The 20,243-nt window shown below is 43.7% G+C and overlaps 6 protein-coding genes across 10 annotated transcripts; 3 read left to right on the plus strand and 3 right to left on the minus strand.

The window, feature by feature from the left end:
- The first annotated feature begins 216 nt into the window (after positions 1 to 216).
- Positions 217 to 2,797, plus strand: LOC117139578 (cleavage and polyadenylation specificity factor subunit 5). Of its 2 annotated transcripts, XM_033301986.1 has the most exons (5): positions 218 to 607; positions 665 to 929; positions 1,003 to 1,168; positions 2,390 to 2,504; positions 2,560 to 2,797. In XM_033301986.1, the coding sequence occupies exons 1-5, from the start codon at positions 462 to 464 to the stop codon at positions 2,579 to 2,581; spliced, it is 714 nt and encodes a 237-aa protein (XP_033157877.1). In that variant the 5' UTR covers positions 218 to 461; the 3' UTR covers positions 2,582 to 2,797. The 2 variants fall into 2 exon arrangements, with proteins under 2 accessions (XP_033157878.1, XP_033157877.1); XM_033301987.1 differs by lacking the exons at positions 2,390 to 2,504; positions 2,560 to 2,797 and adding an exon at positions 1,341 to 1,491 and having other exon boundaries at positions 217 to 607.
- Positions 2,798 to 2,898: 101 nt separating this feature from the next.
- LOC117139571 (alpha-tubulin N-acetyltransferase 1) lies at positions 2,899 to 17,049 on the minus strand. Of its 4 annotated transcripts, none has more exons than XM_033301973.1 (7): positions 16,497 to 17,049; positions 8,275 to 8,459; positions 8,024 to 8,179; positions 7,513 to 7,893; positions 6,817 to 6,979; positions 4,562 to 4,620; positions 2,899 to 3,929 (listed from the first exon to the last, which is right to left on the minus strand). In XM_033301973.1, the coding sequence occupies exons 2-7, from the start codon at positions 8,379 to 8,381 to the stop codon at positions 3,410 to 3,412; spliced, it is 1,386 nt and encodes a 461-aa protein (XP_033157864.1). In that variant the 5' UTR covers positions 8,382 to 8,459; positions 16,497 to 17,049; the 3' UTR covers positions 2,899 to 3,409. The 4 variants fall into 4 exon arrangements, with proteins under 4 accessions (XP_033157864.1, XP_033157865.1, XP_033157866.1 ...); XM_033301974.1 differs by lacking the exon at positions 16,497 to 17,049 and adding an exon at positions 9,284 to 9,370; XM_033301975.1 differs by lacking the exon at positions 2,899 to 3,929 and adding an exon at positions 4,009 to 4,450 and having other exon boundaries at positions 16,497 to 17,041.
- Positions 4,890 to 6,520, minus strand: LOC117139573 (putative uncharacterized protein DDB_G0271606). Its single transcript, XM_033301979.1, has 4 exons — positions 6,257 to 6,520; positions 6,090 to 6,197; positions 5,419 to 6,036; positions 4,890 to 5,351 (listed from the first exon to the last, which is right to left on the minus strand). Exons 1-4 carry the CDS (start codon positions 6,338 to 6,340, stop codon positions 5,109 to 5,111), a joined length of 1,053 nt encoding a protein of 350 aa, XP_033157870.1. The 5' UTR covers positions 6,341 to 6,520; the 3' UTR covers positions 4,890 to 5,108.
- Positions 13,502 to 15,017, plus strand: LOC117139574 (phosphoserine phosphatase). The gene has a single exon (XM_033301980.1). The coding sequence runs from the start codon at positions 13,810 to 13,812 to the stop codon at positions 14,620 to 14,622; it is 813 nt and encodes a 270-aa protein (XP_033157871.1). The 5' UTR covers positions 13,502 to 13,809; the 3' UTR covers positions 14,623 to 15,017.
- Positions 17,050 to 17,305: 256 nt separating the features above from the next.
- Positions 17,306 to 18,921, plus strand: LOC117139572 (SHC-transforming protein 2). Its single transcript, XM_033301978.1, has 2 exons — positions 17,306 to 17,626; positions 17,689 to 18,921. Exons 1-2 carry the CDS (start codon positions 17,445 to 17,447, stop codon positions 18,734 to 18,736), a joined length of 1,230 nt encoding a protein of 409 aa, XP_033157869.1. The 5' UTR covers positions 17,306 to 17,444; the 3' UTR covers positions 18,737 to 18,921.
- Positions 18,922 to 19,091: 170 nt separating this feature from the next.
- Positions 19,092 to 20,084, minus strand: LOC117139579 (40S ribosomal protein S17). Its single transcript, XM_033301988.1, has 3 exons — positions 19,982 to 20,084; positions 19,472 to 19,623; positions 19,092 to 19,412 (listed from the first exon to the last, which is right to left on the minus strand). Exons 1-3 carry the CDS (start codon positions 19,982 to 19,984, stop codon positions 19,172 to 19,174), a joined length of 396 nt encoding a protein of 131 aa, XP_033157879.1. The 5' UTR covers positions 19,985 to 20,084; the 3' UTR covers positions 19,092 to 19,171.
- Between the last annotated feature and the right edge of the window lie 159 nt (positions 20,085 to 20,243).

The following is a 20,243-nucleotide window of genomic DNA, read 5'->3' on the forward strand; positions in this document are numbered from 1 at the left end:
GGTTGCTGCGCAATTTCAGAGCGTTGCCATTTGACCAGAAACACCAGGGCTGTCGTTACATATGTAAACAAACAATAATTAAAAACTGCATTTAAAAATAAAGTTAAACACTAAAAAAATCTTTAATAAATATTAAGCAAAAGGTCATTACAAGTTTTCTTCACACGAAGTACGAAATCGGTAAATTCCATAATCTAGTTCAACGAACTAGTTCTGCTCATCATCAATCAATTCAATGGCAGCCCTCGTCCAGCCGGTTAATTTTTTTGCACAAGCGCTGGACAGAAAAGTATAATTAAGCGGCATAAAAGTGGTTTACATTTATAGTATAACTTGTAAATAAACAGTTAAGCATTATACTATTATTCGAAGACAAGTTTTCAACGCACAACCAAAGGATTTTGTAGAAAGTCGGCCAGCTTGTCCCGCAAATTTTCCCACAGGGGTGTGTGTATAACAAAATGGCGTCCTCGCAAGTCTCAAACAAATCGGGCTCCGGTTGGCCGCGCCGCGGAAGTCAAGGCCAAGCGGATGCAGCCAGCAGCAATAACAACGGTACCCAGAAGTACACCAACCAGGCGCTGACCATCAATCGCACCATCAACTTGTGGGTACAACACATTTCATTCATAGACGCACATAATAGACGGATCGATTGTTTCAGATACCCTCTGACGAACTACACATTCGGCACCAAGGAGCCGCTCTTTGAGAAGGATCCGTCGGTGCCATCCCGATTCCAGCGGATGCGCGAGGAGTTCGACCGGATCGGAATGCGGCGCTCCGTCGAGGGAGTGCTTCTTGTCCACGAGCACGGACTGCCACATGTCTTGCTCCTGCAGCTGGGCACCACGTTCTTCAAACTGCCCGGTGGCGAGCTAAATGCTGGCGAGGATGAGGTCGAGGGCCTCAAGAGATTGCTATCCGAGGTAAGTCGAATATGGCGCCATAGTTGAACATTGATATTTGGTCTTAACACTCACTACTTTTATTATTTCGTAGACGCTGGGTCGTCAGGACGGCGTAAAACAGGAGTGGATTGTTGAGGACACGATTGGGAACTGGTGGCGGCCGAACTTTGAGCCACCGCAATATCCATACATTCCGCCGCACATCACCAAGCCCAAGGAGCACAAGAGGCTGTTCCTCGTCCAGCTACATGAAAAGGGTAAATATCCGCAGGGCGTTTTGTAAGTCCCTACGCGTAGGTATAACGAGCACACCGTGTATCCAGAATATCCATCTCTCCATGTACTTTATATAACCTATAGATTGTTTTTGTTTGCCAAAAACCGAATACGCTAACAAACCTCATGTCATATCTTTTCAATGCTGTTTAGATACGGACGGGAACGCCAGTTACGATGTACCCTGAGCAGTTCCATTAGCGCCGTGTGTGTCGTATCTACCCAACTCTAATCTCAAGAGTGCAATGCCATTGAACAACAATCGAGCAAACAGAACAGATCAAACAGAAAAGAAACAAACAGATCGCAAAAGCTGGCGCAGGCGACTTCTTAGTTAGTTTTGATTCTAGTCCAATTGTACAACATGTCGAAAATCGAATTCAAATTGTATTTTTGCTCAGGACTGAGTGTTGGCATATTTTGTTATTTCTCGATTTTTATCATTCGAAATTCAAAGATTGTTCTTGTACTTAATTTTGTAAATATGTCGACATACTTGTGAGACTGAGCGCAGCAATGTTATCCTTCTATTTACATATTTTATTTATTTCCTAGCTTCTATTCTTACTTTTGTGAAGTGTCATGTGTTGTTCATCTTAAGGTTGTTGTGTATTTATCGAAAGCAATCCAATCCACCGGGCAGGCAGCAGAAGAGCATTGTAACGTTGCTGGCTGTCGCAGTCATGTGCCCAAATCTCGCGTGTTTTGCAGATTTGCTCGCATGCAGGGCAGTCAGGTCGCAAGTCGCTCCTTAAATTAAGCACTCGTTTATGTAAACACAAGCAAATACTATTTATACCTTTTTTGGCCCTTACTTGCATTCACTGTGCGCTGAAATGAACTGATGTTGTCCACCAGCTGAAGCATTTCAGCGCACAAGTCGAACCGCACTTATCATGTATAATGTTGCTCTTAATTGAAATTATGTTCATAACTGAAAATAGGAGACATCGCTGGGCCAGCAAAGTGCCGGTCATGCTTTGCAAGTCGCAGCGAATCCAATTAATTAGTCTAACGTAACCAACTATGAATGTAAAACGAAACGCATACGACTCTTTATATCATACGGCTGCGAAATGATTTTTAATATGTAAATTGTACAACCGATTGTAATATCCCTAGATGATATATCCTGTGAATTTGAATGCTCGTTGATATCTCTACATACATGAATTCTGTCTCTATCGTTTTCCGTAATCTAGCACTATTTGCTGTACCCAAAAATTATAAGCTTGTTGCTGCGCCATTGTTCGAGCTATACGACAACTCGCAAGGGTATGGACCCATTATCTCATCTCTGCCGCAGGCCCTCTGCAGGTAAGTTAGTAAACGCATTTCGGATTTTATAGATTGACCTCATTCTTCTCTGCAGATTCAACTTTATCTACATGTAAGGGCAGACGGAGGAGGAGCCCACGTCCAGCAATAGTTAAGCATCAGCAGCAGCAGCAGCACCAACGATAGCGCTACCTAACTGATTTCAGCACCACAGATCAGCCCGTAGATTTCCATTTAATGTGTGTGTGTAAACGTACATAATTGTATTGCAGATAAAATGGAAAGCCAGGCCCTTTTACTTGGCAAATAGAGTCGACAAAATTTGTGCTTTATTTGTATATCTTCATCTTTAATATCTATTTGCATGTTGGGGGTTTTGTTCTATCAACTAAATGTTAGACAATGTTTAAGAAATGTTGAGTATAGTTATGAAGATGCATTCTGGCCAACTGGCGCTATCCCTATAGCATGTACTCGGCATAGATTTGTTCGAAATATTCGCGTTTTCTGTAATTGGAAGATACACACGGGCTGGATAACATTAAGGAGGTCTTGCGAATCCACAGTACAAAGCGAAATTATTAATAAAGGATCTTTTCAACCAAAGACGAGTATGTGTTGTAAAATTATCTAGCTCAGTACCGGCGGCAATTACTCTACGTACATTTCAATTTGCTATTGTTAACGTTTAATTGTGAGGCTCTAGTTTAGTTTACGGATGCTCTTCGGAGTGCGTGGCTTGTAACAAATGAACAAATCAACAAAAGTCGGAGAAGAAGCTCACAACGAAATCATCGAACTGAAGTACAGGAACCGTTTGGTGTGTTATTTTGATTAGACAATACAATCTTACAGACTAGATTAGATTTTTGTTTAATTATGCTTATGCCACACGTACAAAAGATGTTAGCAAATATTGCGTGCCTTCTGGTTTGTGATCTTCTTCACCACAACTTATTGTGATAGAACTTTAGATCGTAGTAGCCCTGATCGGTGAGGCCGCCGCCGCCGGAGGACACGGTGGACATGGCATCCGTATTGTCCTGGCCCGGCGAGATGACTTCATGACCCGGCGGACGGTTGATCTTCACTACGCCGAAATCTTCGCGCTCCATCTGATCGAACTCCATCTTGCTGCTGGGCATCACGGCCATTCCGACGCCAAACGAGCGATTCTTCATGCCCGTGTGCTGCTTGCTCAGCTGGAAAGCCGGAGCTCTCCTGTTGTCGCCCACAATGCTCTCGGCCACCTCAGGCGATCGCACGGATGGTGGAGTCGGAGTGTGGCTCTTTGGCGGCGGTGATGGTGGCGTTATCACCTCCGGTTCGGGTTCGGGTTCCGGCTCAGGCTCTGGCTCCGGTTCAACTTCTGGCTCCGGCTCATAGCTGTTGGCTTCCAAGTCGGCCAGGCTCTGGCGCTGCAGTTGCTCGGCAATCTCTGCAATATCGTGATTGCCATTGCCACTGTTGGAAGAGTTTTCAAAGCGGTTAAAACTAGTCTTTACTTAACCAACTACAATATAATAACAGCACTGAGAAACACTGAATTTATATAATTGATTTTATTGCTCGAGAAAAAAACGAAATAAGTTACGACCAACAAGTATGTAGTTAAATGTTAAATGATAAGTTATATATGTTGTAATCACAATTTGTCAGGTATTTTCGTGTGTCTTGTGTAACGGATCCGATTTAGTGGGCTGATACTCTTCATATTTTTCATTATTTCTTGTGTTGCAATGTGGGTGGTTGGTGGTGGGTGGTGGCATGCGGCAAGTGCAGCTTCTTCTGTTTGTACTCGTACATTAAGTAAATTCATCGGTTGTATATAAATTAACTAGGCGAAAATATAAATAATTGGCTAAAATCAAAGCTTTGTACAATGGTTATTTAGTTGATATATCAGTTTATCTAGTGTCGATTTCTATATCTTTATGTGAAGCAGCCGTGTGCAATTTTTGTGGACTGGCTTTGTCTATTTGATTCTGAAAGACAAACGAAAAAGAACAAAATGAAACCCAAATGAAGACCATACACACAAAATGATAATGCCATGGAAATTGATATTATTTAATTAAATAATTAAGCGCATTTACCTGTTTGCTTCTGCATTGCCATTGCCTTTTCCGCCCTTCGAGTTGCCGGCATGAATTATCTGCAAATGGAGAAATTTATTGGGTCAAATTCGAGGTGAAAATAATTAGAGATTAGATCGGCCTATTAACTTATATTAATAGCCCATTCGTGGGCCCTACAATTCAATGAGTTTCTCTATTAATTGCCAGCTCTACAACTTAATATGTATACTATATATAATAAACTTTTTGTTACCCCAAAGAAAAACCGCCACTCGGCACGCAGCCAAAATATCAACCCCCGAGATTTCGGTGCTGATACACCCACCCCATTTGACCACTCACTCTATTCAACGGGCTAAATTACAACTCTCTAATTTCTTTATTGGGAATCGTTCAATTTACACACACTCGTCCCAATATTATAGTACAGTCCAGTTTAAAGAAGGAGCTTCTTTGAAGTTGGGCTTCCTTCAGAAATTGTCGATACATTAAAACAAAACATGATGAAAGAACAGAGGTATGCACTTAGAATTTGGTGCATTTCACTCGGCGGAGATTTAATAATTTACTGGACAGGTAAAGCGGCATCGCCGTGTCCAAGTTCCGGGGACCGTACTAAATAGATCGTGGTCTGGCAGTTGGGGCACGTGGTGCACATCTCGGCTTCCGCCGGTGCCGCGGAGCCACCAGCGTTTTCTCTGGGTGCATTACTGCCGCCAGTTGCTCCTGGAGCTGGTGCTGCTGCTCCTGCTCCTCCGGTGGTTGGCATAGTTGCCTGCGGAGCAACCGCATTCGGCGGCTGAGAGGGCTGTGGGTCAGGTGTGTGTAGTCGGTTAACATCTTCGAAAATTCTCTATAAATGTAGTAATATTTACATATCCATTCAGAGGAGACTGATGTTGCGGCTGCAACTGATGCTGCTGCTGCTGCTGCTGGTTTGCATATTTATTATGCATTTGTGCATCTGGTTGAATCACTTGCTGCTGCTGCTGCTGCTCGTAGCCCGTCTGCGGTGGCATTTGTTGCTGATGCTGCATCTGCTGCTGCTGATGTGGTACTTGCTGTTGATGGACATGAGCTCGTCCCGAAGGTGGCGGATCCATGCGTGTCGGCTGACCGGCAGCCGGTTGTTGCACATATTGCTGTTGCATTTGCTGCTGCGAGGGCACCACTGCCGGCGGAGCCATCAGCTGCTGTGGCACGGCATCCACTGGGGGTATCTGCTGATACTGCTGCTGCTGCTGCTGTTGATGCTGCTGCTGTGCGGGAATGGGAAGCGATGCTTGCTGTCCACCAGCTGCTTGTCCTCCTACTGCGGCCTGTGGCATGTTCTCCCGATCAAGTCCAGAATGGCGGACTCGGGACGGGCGAGCAAAAACGTTGGATGCCAGAAAAGCCTCATCGACATCCTGCAAGCCAGAGCGACGCTGGAAGGGATTTTGATTGCGTACGGGGCCGCTGCGGCTTAGGGCGTCCAATGGACTCTTGCGAGGCTGTGATTTATCGTTTGGGTTAATGATTCCGAATGCGTGAATCAGCATCTTACATTATCGGTGGCATTGGTATTCCTGGACTGGCTGGGCGTCAGGCTGACCTGACTGACCTGCTTGCGACCCACTGCCGGTGCTACTCCACCACCAGCGGCATGGCGTGACTGTAAACCAAGTTATTCAGTCATCATCTCGAGGAGTGTTAGTTAGTCGACCAACTTACAGCAACGCTCGTCTTGGAGGCATGATAGCCTCCACCACCACCGACTTGGCGTGCCCCGGAGGCATTACCACGTTTGGCATCCATAAATTAAATCACTGGAAATTAGCAAGCCGCACGAAAAATTCAGCACAAATCGCGAGGAAAGTAGTTGATGATTTTTTTTCAGTTAAAAAAAAAAAGTGTACAAAATACAAATATATTTTTGTATACAGGAAGGAAGTCGAAAGAGCTATCCGACCGCTGGGATGTATAAATTTAAACTGAGCTAAATCCCCAGTCGCTTGGGGATCTAGAAACTGACAGATCGAAAGTTGGAGATCTTGGCCAACTAGATTATGTTTTTCCATCCGAATGCTTTTTGATTTCTAGCAAAAAAATGGGTCCCCTAATTAAACTATTAACTGGCAATTCCCTTGATTTCCCTAACTCTTATTATAATAAATAATTATATTTAGCTTTCAACGGAATGATATAAACCAATAATATCGAAATATAACACTCATGGACACCATCAATTGGGATATCTGCTATCCTTACGCTTGAGGAGCATCTCTCAGTACCTCGGCCATGCTGCAGGTGGGACGCTTAGCCCCATATCGTCCGGACGGAGAGATCTGCGTTATCTGCTGCAGTCGTGCATTCGGTGTTGTCTGCTGCTGCGAACCACGTCGCTGGTTAGAATCCTCGCCCAGGTAAGTAGCGCCAAAGAGGTGTGTGTTAGGACTGTTGTCGATGTGGTGTTATCGTTGGTTATCATTGGTTAACAGTTAGCGTTTCATGTGGAGAAAGAGTTAAGCATCATTAGTCATTTAGAATAAGGAATGGCCTAGATTATAATCTCTGTATATATAGATCAATGGTAAAACCACAACATAATGAAGACCTAAGCTATAAGATTTACATTATGAAAAAAATTCATTCTGTTAGTAATTTTCTATATTTAAATGTATATATATTTTAATTTAAGAAAGCAAAGCAAGCAACAGGCCACCATTAAAGCAATGTTATTAATCAAATCCGACCGCGTTTTATCGATCGGCGGGCTTCCTTTCGGCAAACAAACAAACAAACAAAGAAACAAATCGTAAGTCCGATTTCCATACGATATGCAAATGGGGCCAAAAGAAATGGCCCACTGGGGCCGAAAGTGAAATGTTTCCTGCGGCGGCGAAAGCAACGCCTTAATTGCCACGGACTGCGCCAGGCGGGTAAATCAGGATGGGCGACGCCTCCTGTGCTCCCAATCCGCTGCTCACCTGTTTGTGATGTGCAGGCCATTCGGGGTGCCGTGATCATGGCCGTTACCATCTCCATTCCCCGATTCCCCATCGTTAAAGAATCCCTCGTAGAGCACGAAATTGTTCGCCTGCGGAATGATGCGCTTTAATCCGTAATGCTTGCTGAGAAAGGACAGTAGCTTCTCCGACGGCCGATCCACCGAGCACTTGCTTGCGGTCCACTGCTCTTCGTTGAGCATCGTTTGGAAGAGACGCTTGCCCAGTCCGGAACGCTGACGGGACTCGTGCACATAGAAGTCCAGAATGGATGGAGCCTGCTCCACCATGCGCGTCTTTCCGGTTCCGTCGAATAAATAGAGATTCTTGGTGCCCACCTTCAACAGACCTAAGACGGCGCCACTGGAAAAGGTCAAAACTTGCATTAACTATAATAACTTAACTTCATTTACTTAGGGGGGCAATCATATTGATCATATTGATTGGCAATTCTGATCATCAAGAGGTATATTTCCTACTTGGCATAACTTACTTGTGACCCGCCTCATTATCTGCCAGCAGATATATGGTCTGATTGTCGCACATCCTTAGGCGCTGGGCGGTGGTCACCGGCTTGCTGAGTCCCTGCGAGGTGGCCGACAGCTGTCCCAGCTTGTCAATGATCTCCGTCATCTTGGTGGTGGCATCTCTGCGTCGCGCATGCGTGGGTGAGTGTGGAAAGTGTATCGGTTAGTCGGATCAAAGCCATTAAGATCACACTCCGCGTACAATTTCAATACTCACAAACACTGACGCCGATCGCCGCGAAAGGTGTTCGGCAGGAGATTGGATGTCACCTTGATGATTGGCTGCGCGAACAGCGGCTTGATATCGAAGCGGAACTCCACCATTATGCTGCGCCTCGATTGTTGTTCTTTTGGTCCCCGTGTGCGGCACTAAGCTTGTGTATGTATGTGGTTTAAAAGGCCCTGAAATTGGTAAATGAGAATGGCGAACTTAATGGAGCGTTGCGAAAGCGGTGTGCAAACAATTTGATTATCTGATGCCGCTCGATTAAACCCCACTTTGGCTTTCAGCTTTGTCTATTTCGCTGTGTGGGAAACGCTGCACATGCAATCAAGCCAATCATTGTTGCTATTGCCATAGCCAATGATTCAGCAGATGCAAGCCCACACGTTGACACAGAGAGAAATTTGCATGGGTTATATGAAAAATGTTAAATCTAACATAAATTCAATTGAATCACACATAAGTAGTACATGCAAATCTTGTTTTCAATATATATTTCCCTACTTTACAGACAGTTGTGACTTTTTCTGCGAGTGTACTTTTGGGCGCAATCCATCGGCATAAGCATTTGTTTTGCTGCTGTTGCCGACTCCGCCTGTTGACCTAAATCAGCGCATTAGACTCGGATTACAATCGAAACTGTTGCGTTTCGCCGGCGAATCCCTTGCGACAGGAATAGGGATATGGCTTCCGTTTCGATGGGGGCGTGTCTGTCAGGACCAAACGTTGGTCGCTTGCATGCCGCCGCCACTGCCTTTGTTAATTCGCAAGTGCAACGAACTCGGCGATAACGCAGAGCAGAGCTTTCAATTGTAATTACCTTTGATGGGGCGGGACAGCAAAACTTTTCCCTTTGTTACGATTTTTTCAAGGGGGAAAAGTTAAACAACTCTCTGCCGGCGTCGCAGCTAGCAGCGCTGCCCGGGTTTCCAGTGCGATAGCAACAGAAAAGCGGCGCAAATGACGTGTTTTCATTTCATTTTTACATATCAACAATACTTACAGTATAGCCCACAAAAGTATGGCCAATTAAGACTTAAAACGTTTTAACACTTGGAGAATTTGTTACAATTTTTAGATCTTGGTACCAATCTGGATATTTCAATTTGAATATGACGAAAAAATGGTGCATTACTTATCAAAAATATTTTGGCTTTTGGGTGCTAGTCGCGTGACATCGGCTGTATGTGGCACATGTTGATGGCCCCCAGCAAAGGGGGACTACATTGTTGTTGTTATTGCAATGGCTGTTTATTTTTCCAGTGCACAACCGTTGACGTTGCCATACACAATCAGCCCACTTTGTAACTGTTTATGAAGCAACCTCAAGCGATGCAAAACAAAAATACAAGAGGACATAAAACGAAAGAACCAGAACAACAAAGAAAACCACGCTCCGCATTAAGGGGTGAGTGCAAGAGGGAGACTGCAGTTCTTGTGCTCCCCTTTTGCTCCACTTGTAAATGTGTCAAGTGAGCTTGACTCTCTTCCACTTACATACATGTACGTGCAGGTGTGCTGTGAATGTGAGAGCGTGAGAGAGTTAATCAGCGGAATTAAAATCGCGTGCAGCCGTAAACAAGTCGAGTGTCAGAGTGGAAAGGGGGATCGTCACATTCAATTTAACGGTTAATCAGTAGACAGCGCACAAACAACAATGCGGCATGGAAACAGCAGTGGAAAAACAAATCAATCGAGAGGTGCAGACAATTGGCAACCCAAATATAAATAGTCATTTCCCGATTAAACTGCCTGGTGATGAAAATTAATACAGCAATTTCGCCAAGCCTTCAGTCTGGAATAATAGCCATTAAGCCGAGCCTATCAGCTGTCGGCTGCAAAATAACAATCCCACAAAGTGTCGTGTCATTATGCAAGCCCCCGGCATTTTGGTCTGGAAGTGGGCGGAAATAGTTGGGGGTGTGGCCAAAGTGCTCCATTACAGAACAGCTGTCAACTGACTCGCCAAATACCGCAGTGCTGTATATGGAAGTACAGTAAACTGTTTATAAGTCGAAATGTTTCTTATACAAATGATTCCATGCTCGATATCCTAGCATTATTATCTCTATGAAAAGCCCATTCAAAACGATGTGTTAGAAAGTAGGCAACAAAAAATTTAGATTATTCTGAAATGCCAAAATACTAATAGTTCAAACTTTGAATGGTCTTTAGTGGTTCGAGGATAAGAGTTTCGACTGCTCAACGAATTTTTTGTGAATTAGAACCATTATCACGTCGGGCACTCAATGGGCATAATAAATTAGTCAGCTCGGGTACTTTGCCATGCGGTCAGGATCAGGTGACGAGCCTACCTCTATTTAGTTTGTATGTCCAGGGAAAGTATGTACATATACAAAATGGAAACGGACTCGTTTGGAAATTTATGCAGCAACAAGGTCAATCGATAAATGCAGAACCGAAAGGTACACCCAAAACCCAAGACGAGTTGCCAAGGTAAAACAAAAAATAACGGTAAACGACAGGTGCCGCAGCCGCTGACAGGCTCAGGTAAAGGTACAGGTGTGGTCGGGGCCGTTATTCCCTTGGATTTTTCTTCCTTCTTTGGTTATTTTGTCGCTCAAGGCAACGGCAATTAAAAGCAGTCAACTGTTTACGGCTTTGTTTAGTGGAAGTCGTTGGCCGAAAATAGCTTTAAATATGCATGAGAACATGTTCAAACATGCACATGCACGCATTGCACGCAATGAATTGTTTATCGTTATCGATAACGTGGCATTGAAATACTTTTTGCGGTCTAGCCACAGTTTACTTTTTGTTGTTTTTGAGCTGTTTACCACGAACGGAACGATCGCAAACGATCAAAACAACTTGTTATTCTACAATTGCGAAAAAAGTGCCATAGCAACGATAACAAAAACAAGAAACCACAGAGAGAATTGCATTTACAGCCGTCATTGTTGTTTTTGCCACTTGCAATTGCACGGGCCTCGCTTTTGTTGTTGATTTGTATCTAATTACCGGAGTCTCAAAAGTCAAATCATGAATGTCCAGAGAGAAAATTGAGAAAAGATACTTCACTTTACATGAAAGCGTATGACACTGCAACAGTAGCAATAAATTGCATCAGAATGTCGGACTGGAACAGTTTAAATATAAGTCTAGCCGATTTAAAAATACCTACGGCTTATACCAGCGTTAATCAGCTGAGATTTCGGTTATTTTCCACATCAATGATTAAGCATTAATGCAAAAAAGAAAGTATTGGAAACGGGGGGATCAACCAGACGCAAAAAGTACACTTCGTTTTCAAAGTGATAAGCACCATCGCCCGTGTTTGGATTTTACCAGACATCATTTCTAGAACCGGGGTCATAAATGCCACACTTGTTATTTGTTTGTCGATAATTTTTGAGGTAGTCTTTCCAAAGACACTAGAATAACAAGATGCGTAACGGCCATACATTCGTTTGGCACTATGCAGCCACTTTTTTGTTGAAGGCCAAATTTGCTCTCTTTCCGCTCGCTCACGTTGAGAGCGTAAGAAATATAAAAATAGAATTTGCTTGCTTGTGTGAGTAAAAACAAGAGACGAGAACGCGTATATGTGTGCGTGTTGTGCTAGAAGACGATTTTCGGGCCGAAATCAATTCTGATCGAAGAAACGAATTTACATATTTGGAGTTGTGGCCAATTTCGTAGCAATATGATGAAATAAAATAAAAATTCCCTGACTATTATAATAATTATTATAATAATAATTAAAGCAAATACAAAGGAAATTATTATAACTACTGTAATTTTAAACATAAATTTTCCAAAAAGAAGACATAACATTGAGAAATAAATATTTCATAAAAATAATAATTATTTTTTAATTTCATAAAAAAATAATAATTTTATTAATAAATAATAAAAATAATAATTTTATTAATAAATAATAATATTTCATAATAATATTTCATAAAAAATAATAATACTTAGTAGAAAATAAAAATTAATAAAATAAATAAAAATATGAAAACAGTTCGTTGCAAAAGTCATATCGTCAGGCACGAAGTGCGGACACAAGCACTCAACAATCATTGCCTTATTAATTTTTCTCACGCCGCAAGCTGAATACCCTAATGACAAGTATTCTAATATAAAGTCATTTTCGAAATTTATTTTGTGATGTACATAGATTCGTCTATTACTATTTCTAAGCTTTATTTAAATAATAATAACGTTGAGGCAATGCAAAACAAGAATTTTTCGCATGGTGCCAATTGATAAAAAATAATATAGATTTAAAGTCAACGAACTTCTAAGGTGAAGGGCATATTTTGTCAAATTTACAATACATGAGCATACGTGTGCACACATACAGTTGTATGCTATCACTGTATGCGTAGAAAAGAGCTGTTTGCTGTAGCGCTCTCCGCTCTTTCTCTCTCGAACAAAAACTCAAGAGAGCCTGGAGCCACCTCTAGAGCCACGGCCAAAAAATCTCGTGCCAAAAATTTGTATGGCCGTTACGCATCTTGTTATTCTAGTGTCTTTGGTCTTTCGATGTCTGGACCCAGAACCCGGTCTCCTGGCAATCTTCAAGTATGAAATGGTGCCAGAAAAGATAAGGAGCGATGGTCTCCTGCTGGAAAATCTGGTTCTAGGCGGTTCTTCTAAGCACTCGAGTGTCGCGAGTTTAATGACAGCTCAACCATAATTGTTCCTATTGTTTATATATTTTGTGATAAGCAGACATTGTCGCATTCATGCAGCACATGTTGGGATCAAAGGTTCACGTTCACCCCAAAGCAATTCTCTCTCAATTGAAACTGATTGAATGAAAATTCAGCGTAATTCGCGGATAAAAATATAAGCCATAGAAGTTAGGGTATTCTGGAAGTCTTCTTAACTGACCGAAAAACGAAAACGGTTGGGAGTTTGTAACAAAAAGGCATTTCTCTCACACTCGCACACTTGTAATGCTTATCGTTCGATCGCTACACTGAAAAGAAATCAACTGCCGATACATTTTGTAAGAATGAATTACAATTATTGGTATTTCGATTTGAATAGAATTTGTTGAGCTTAAAATTGATATGCAAATCAGCTAGTTCGACAAAAATAGTTTCGTCTGGACATACATTTTTCTTTCCGTGTGGTCGGTAATCATTTTTTCGTTCCGTGTGGTCAGTGTGAAAAGAGAGAACGACAAAAAGAGAGAAACCGCTTTTGTGTGCGTTGAGCGGGTTTTCTTAAAAGGGCGATCGACTGTTTTTGAGTCACTTGTGAAAAATCAGTCATCGCGAGCAGTTCGACTAAGGAAAACCCGCTGGCACACACAAATCGTAACCACTTATCAAACAAAAACAAATAACAGCTGGTCCGCAACGCGAAGCGCGTGTGCAAAAAGAAACGAGAAAACATACACAACAAAAAAGCACAAGATATAAGAGATACACAAAAAGAGAAGCAGTGGAAAATTTTGGGCACCAAACACAGCCGAAGCTTTTACGCCAAACGTTAAACGAAAAGCCAAAACTTAAACCCCTTCCAAAAATCACAACGTGTTCGCCGGTCAAGATGAGCGGTTCCGTACTGAGTTTGGCGCGTCCTGCAGCAGCCACAAATGGCCATAATCTGCTGGCAAAGCAGCTGAATTGCAATGGCAATGGCACCACCGGTGGCGCGGCCAAAACCACTGTGGCCTCGGCCATAACACCGCCCAAGCAGCCCCAGCTGGCGGCCAAGGTCATCCAGCAGTCGCAGATCGTCTGTTTCGATGTGGACTCCACGGTGATTTGCGAGGAGGGCATCGACGAACTGGCCGAATATTGCGGCAAGGGGAGCGAGGTGGCTCGCGTTACCAAGGAGGCGATGGGCGGTGCCATGACCTTCCAGGATGCCCTCAAAATCCGCTTGAACATCATACGGCCGACACAGCAGCAAGTGAGGGATTTCATCCAAGAGCGACCCAGTACACTGAGCAAAAACGTAAAGCGTTTCGTCAGCCATTTGAAGGCGGAGGCCAAACAGGTTTACTTGATCTCCGGTGGATTCGATTGCCTAATTGCGCCAGTGGCCAATGAATTGGGTATTCCGCTGAAAAACGTCTATGCCAACAAGATGCTTTTCGATTATCTGGGCGACTACGATAGCTTTGATATCAACCAGCCCACTTCGCGTTCCGGCGGAAAGGCAGAGGCCATCGCCCTGATAAGGAAGGAAAATAACGACGATTCCCTAATCACCATGATCGGCGATGGAGCCACCGATCTGGAGGCCGTACCGCCAGCCAACTACTTTATAGGTTTCGGTGGCAATGTCGTGCGGCCGGAGGTCTATCGCCGTGCACAGTATTACGTAACGGACTTTGAGCAGCTGATGGGGCAGTGAGATACGTACACGTAAGGCGGTGGGGGAGTGGTGAATTTAGTATTTGAAATCAACGTGTTATAGCTCGTAGTGATGCACATGTTTATGCCCAAGTATGTGTGTAATAATATATACGTTAGTTCGTAATTAAACAAGAATAAAAAGCGATAGTAAAATAATGGAAAACGAACAAGTGAAATCAACTTTGTTACTGTTAACTTAACAGAACATGTTAAGCGCGCACTGTTAGTGATTCAGCAGAAGTTGTAAAAATACAGGGTGCGCCTTTATGCTAATGAACAGTTCAAACTTTAGCATCCAACTGTAAGCAATTTATTTAATTTAAAGAAATTCCATGCACATAATATATGTATATATACAAATTTATGGCGAATGAAAACGAAAAATACAACAACAAAAGTTTAAATAAATGTTTCAATACAAATTACATTATTAAATAAAACATACATTTTTCTATTGAATTGCATGTTGTATACTTTATTGGAATTTTTAATTGTGGGTATTACTACAAAACTTTATAGTTTTTGATGTCTTATAGCCGGCAACCAATTAAAGCCTAAATGTTTTAAACGCAGCCTTGCAGAGCAATTAGCAGTTGCAAAATAGCCCATTAGGTTACAACAATAAAACAAATCCACTTTTCATGACGAATTTACTTTCGACTTCTGACGTCTTTCGAAACCAGTAAGTCTATAAGCCTATTATTTCTACATACCAGAATAAAATGATAACAATAGACTGAAAGGTGAGGGGTCGTGGGAAAATAAATGATTAGTGAGCAGCCAGATTTCAACTTTCAAAATTTTGGATAAATGAAATTCTTTATGGATTGAAGCCAAATTGAAAGCTACCTCGACCATGGGAGAATTTAGATTAGGCATATGGACATTTGTAGCAAAACTCATACTGTTTTTAAGCATTAAATTTGTTGCTTTACTTGCGATTGAAGACCAGCTGTTTAATTGCCCAAGCTTGATTTCCTTTCGATTTTAGCACGAAGGTGCCAGCAATTGGCGGCTCAAAAGGCCGTTATAAACCAGAAAACAACGCCTCTGCGGCAATTATCAATTGCTGTAATCGACTCCAGCGGAGTTGAAACAGTTGGCAAGCAAAAACAAAGGCAAGGCCGAAGCGTGGGTGTCAGCATTGGGCGGTAAACCATGAATGGAACGGGCGGTTTGGCGGTCAACGTCATCGTGTTTAATTGGCGGCGGGAAACGCTTTGAGCCAGCTTAAATGTGGACCATATTAGGCGTCATTCGACTGCCGTTTGAACGGCATAGGGGCGTGAATTAAGGCTGCATTCGAACGCAGAACGGGAAGAAAGCAACCGCCGATGATATCACCATCCTAATGAACTGGGCTTAAAAGGCCCTGCAGCCCAAGTGAATCTGAATCCCTGAAATTGGGCACTACAGTGGGGATTCTATAAAGAAGGCCTTCTGAAGTTCAGGTGTCTGTAGAATAGTTTCTGAAGTTTTTTTACATTTAATTCTCATTATACGTTATTTTATCTAAATAGTTCAAATTTATTATTTATTTTCTCTAGTGGATGTTCCACTGTGGATGCCAATTAAATGACGTGGATTTTGGAAAATAGCCACACTTGAGGGGAGTGCAGACCCAATAGAAGTTCTACTCTGTACAATCGTGGATGCCATGCAAATGAAGTGCTTCTTGGCCATTTTTGCGTGGCCGCTGGTGTCTTTGTCTACTGGTCATGACTTCAGAGCTCGTCGCATGACGTAAAGATGTTTTATTTATGTGCCCACTGAGCCACAAGGCAGCGGCACGAAAGCGGTGGGCAGCGGAATGGAAATGGGTATGAAAAACGGGCATAAACGTAAACAGAAAGCTTGACGAAGTAGACTTACCGCAACGCTTGGAACGGTTAAACACAACAGCCTCGGAGGGATTGGGCTTGGAAATCGAAATATCTCACGGATTCGCGTTCCAGTTTCCAGTGGCACGGCGAATGCACTACTCCGGCTTTTCCGCTGCAATTTTCGGATGCTTACGGATGCTGCGCGTTGCGATTCGGTCGTAGCTATGTATCTCACTCACTCACACGTCGGCGGGGCGGGGGGTTTGTCTTGTTTTATTGATTTTAAATGTTGTCTCAAATTGAACCCAAAAAAAACACCGTTAAAAGCTGGCGAGCCTTTCGTATTTCTGTTTTTTCCTATTTGTTTTGCTTTAAAACAGAATTCCACACACCTGGTAATTCGCCGCGGTTTGTTGCTTTTGTTTGTTTGTGTATGTATACGCGCCGCTTTGGGAATCGGAGTAAAGAACCGGATGACTTGTGGCCGTAGCCGTGACGTGTGGATATTGCGCGAAAGTCGGTTAGTAACTGAACATCGTTTGCGGCGAGCACAGATTTTTGGGGGTGAAGTTTTCTTTGGAGCCAGGCGAAGCTTTGGCTTGCTACATAGAGATGGCAAACTGGTGAGGTGTCATCGATAGGTTAGGTATGGGAGTCTTCAAAAGTGACAGTTCTAATATTTTCAATATAATGAAATTTGAGTAACGTAATCCAAGCAACTAGCATTCTTAGTTGCATTTTTATATCTTCTTTTGCATTATTGAAATGATAAGCTCCTTAGAACCCCCTTTAAGCTCCACCACTGATCAACTATCGATATGCCTGCTAGCTGCGGTCACACTTCCAGCGCTGCAGTACGGCCACACTTTTGCGAATACGGTCCCACCTTGAGTAATATCCGAATTACTAATAACAAAGGCTTGCAGCCGCCTACAGCTGCGGAAAAAGGACCAGCAGGAAGCCAAATCGCTGCCACACGCCCACAGCCACCGCACAAATGCCGAAGAATGGCGATGCCGGTAACCGGAGCGGTTCCGGGACAACCAGCGACGGCTGCATCTATCCGGACGACGTCATAATGGGCGTGGGTGTTGCATTCAACGTTCGGTACACGGGATGCGTTGAGGTCAAGACCTCAATGAAATCCCTGGACTTCGAGACCCGTACGCAGCTGGCGCGGTAAGTGAGCAATAGCCATGAGTCACAGCAGTATTATCATGTTTGTTCGCCTTTGCATTCAGAGAGTGCATCAATCGAGTTTGCGAGGCGGCCGGTTTAAAGTCTGCTGGCAAGCGGAGACTAACCAACTTCATATCGGATCGACCCAGCATGCAGCACGCCGGCACCAACATCATTATTAATGTATCGAGCCGAGCTCTGTCGCTGAGCAACGTGGAAACGGGCGAGGTTATAGCCAATCACAATATGCCGCGCATATCGTTCGCCTCCGGCGGTGACAATGACACCCTCGACTTCCTCGCATACATAGCCAAGAACGAGGATGAATGGCGGGCGTGTTATGTCCTGGAATGCGCTGGCGGCCAAAGCGAGGATCTAATAGTGACCATTGGCAAGGCTTTTGCCTTGCGCTTCAACGCTCTAAGTAGGCTCAATGATCCCTCGGCGGATTGCAACATCAATCAAAGCTGCAAGGAGAATGTGAAGGAGTACTACAACGATTTGCCAAACAAGCTGCCACCAGAAGTGCCGGAACCACAACAACAGCAGGTGCAGCAGCCTCTACATCCGCATGCGCCTCGTGTGGCACAACTGAATCTGAAGAAGCCTCGCGATCGCCTGAGCAGCAACCTCATCGACCTCAACTCCCCGCCTCCCGATCAGACGACCAATAAGTTAGGTCACTTTGATCCTCTCCAAGTGACCACAGCCGCCAATTCTGTTTTGCCCTCTGTTCGCGATGTGTTCGACGGACCGCAATGCCCGCTCACAGCGGAGGTGTGGTTCCATGCGGGCATATCCAGACCAATATCGGAGCGCTTGCTGCAGCAGGACGGCGACTTTCTGGTGCGCGAGTCACAGGGAAAGCGGGGCCAGTACGTACTAACCGGATTAGAGGGCAAGACGCCCAAGCATCTGCTTCTCATCGATCCCGAGGGCGTGGTCCGAACCAAAGATCGCATCTTCGACAGCATTAGCCATCTGATCAACTACCACTGGGCACACGCGCTGCCCATCATTTCGGAGGATTCCGAGCTGGTCTTGCGTAATCCGGTGCGAAGACCACAGCAGGATCAGGCTGCGTCGCCCATTACATCAGCATCTTCCTGAACCGGAGGGCACAATCATACGTATAGCTACCATCCATCATATACATAACAAATAATTATATATACTGGCATCAGCGTACACGATTAGATTTAAATATTGTGCACTCGTAGAATATCTTTTATATATCGTCTGTATAAAAACGAACCCATATATTTATGGATTGAATATAAACATATTTACAAATATGTGCATGTCTACAGTATTTTCCATTCGAATGCGAATAAAGATGATAAACGGAACACAGACTTGGGGTTCTTGAATTTTGATCGAGTTTCCTGTCTGGTGTGCCACTTTGGAAACGTTGTTCACATGGGTTATTTTTCAATCGAATACGCATAATAGAAACACAAAAACATACACTTTAAATGCACTTCACACAAATTTATTGTGATCCCATGCAAATCAGAACATCATCATCTACGCGCTATACAAATCTTAGTTGCGACGACCAAAGTTATTGGTGTTGGGCTGGGTGAGCTGCAGGCCACGGATGTTGTGGAAGTCCAGAAGCTTCAACATCTCCTTGGTGTCGGCGTCGACCTCGATGATGTCCTGCTCCAGAGCGGAGACGGCCGGGACGTAGTTGTCGCGACGCTCACGCTCCTCCTCCTGCAACTTGATGGAGATACCACGCACCTGGGAGTGACGCAGACGGCCCATCAAATGGGTGACATAGCTGGAAAGGAATTTGGGCATTATAGATCCACTCACTAACGAGATTTGAGCGGCACTTACCCGGCAATCTTGTTGCGCAGGGGCTTGGTGGGGATGATGGCCACCTCCTCGCAGATGCGCTTGTTGGTGTGGAAGTCCAACGTCAGGCGAGTGTAGTACTTCTCGATGATGACCTTAGCGGCCTTCTTCACCGTCTTGGTTCGTACGCGACCCTGTGGTAGTTGATAAAATGGTTAGTATCACGATAGTTCAATCCATTTTGTAGTATCTTTGCGATAGTTTTTTGTCACAACCAAATAGTTATTTGCAGCTGATTTTCTGAGATAGTTGCGGCATTTTTCGGGGAAGAGCCCTTCACTTGGTTATAGTTTAGGTTTCTTTTAAAGTTTCCGTTTGAATTGCTTTTTGGTATTGATATTAAGGACGGTTTTAAGACGCCGGATACAAATAATTGCTTTTGGGGTAACAAAATTGGCACTATGCACGTGGGACAAGCGGCCGTCGTTGCGGTTTCATGCTTGTTTGACCGCTTTTTGATTCGAGTTCAGCCAATTATTCGTTGCTACGTACCATTATGTTGCTCGATGGATATTTTAATCACCGCTAAAATAAGAAATAAGCTATTATTTTTAAGAAAAAACGTGGAGAAACAAAATTTGTGCACATACCTCGCCGGAAACGAAAGAAAAAGAAGGATGCCGTGTGACCAGGGTGATTGTCTGGAAAACATACTAAAATATACTGCAAATATACCATAAGTATGCAAATCTCTCAGGTTGATGAATTGGATAGAAATAAGCGAGGACTTGAACCATAGTACACATCATTTAAC

The sequence above is a fragment of the Drosophila mauritiana genome, chromosome 3L (assembly GCF_004382145.1).
Source record: "Drosophila mauritiana strain mau12 chromosome 3L, ASM438214v1, whole genome shotgun sequence".
In the NCBI taxonomy this organism is placed as follows: domain Eukaryota; kingdom Metazoa; phylum Arthropoda; class Insecta; order Diptera; family Drosophilidae; genus Drosophila; species Drosophila mauritiana.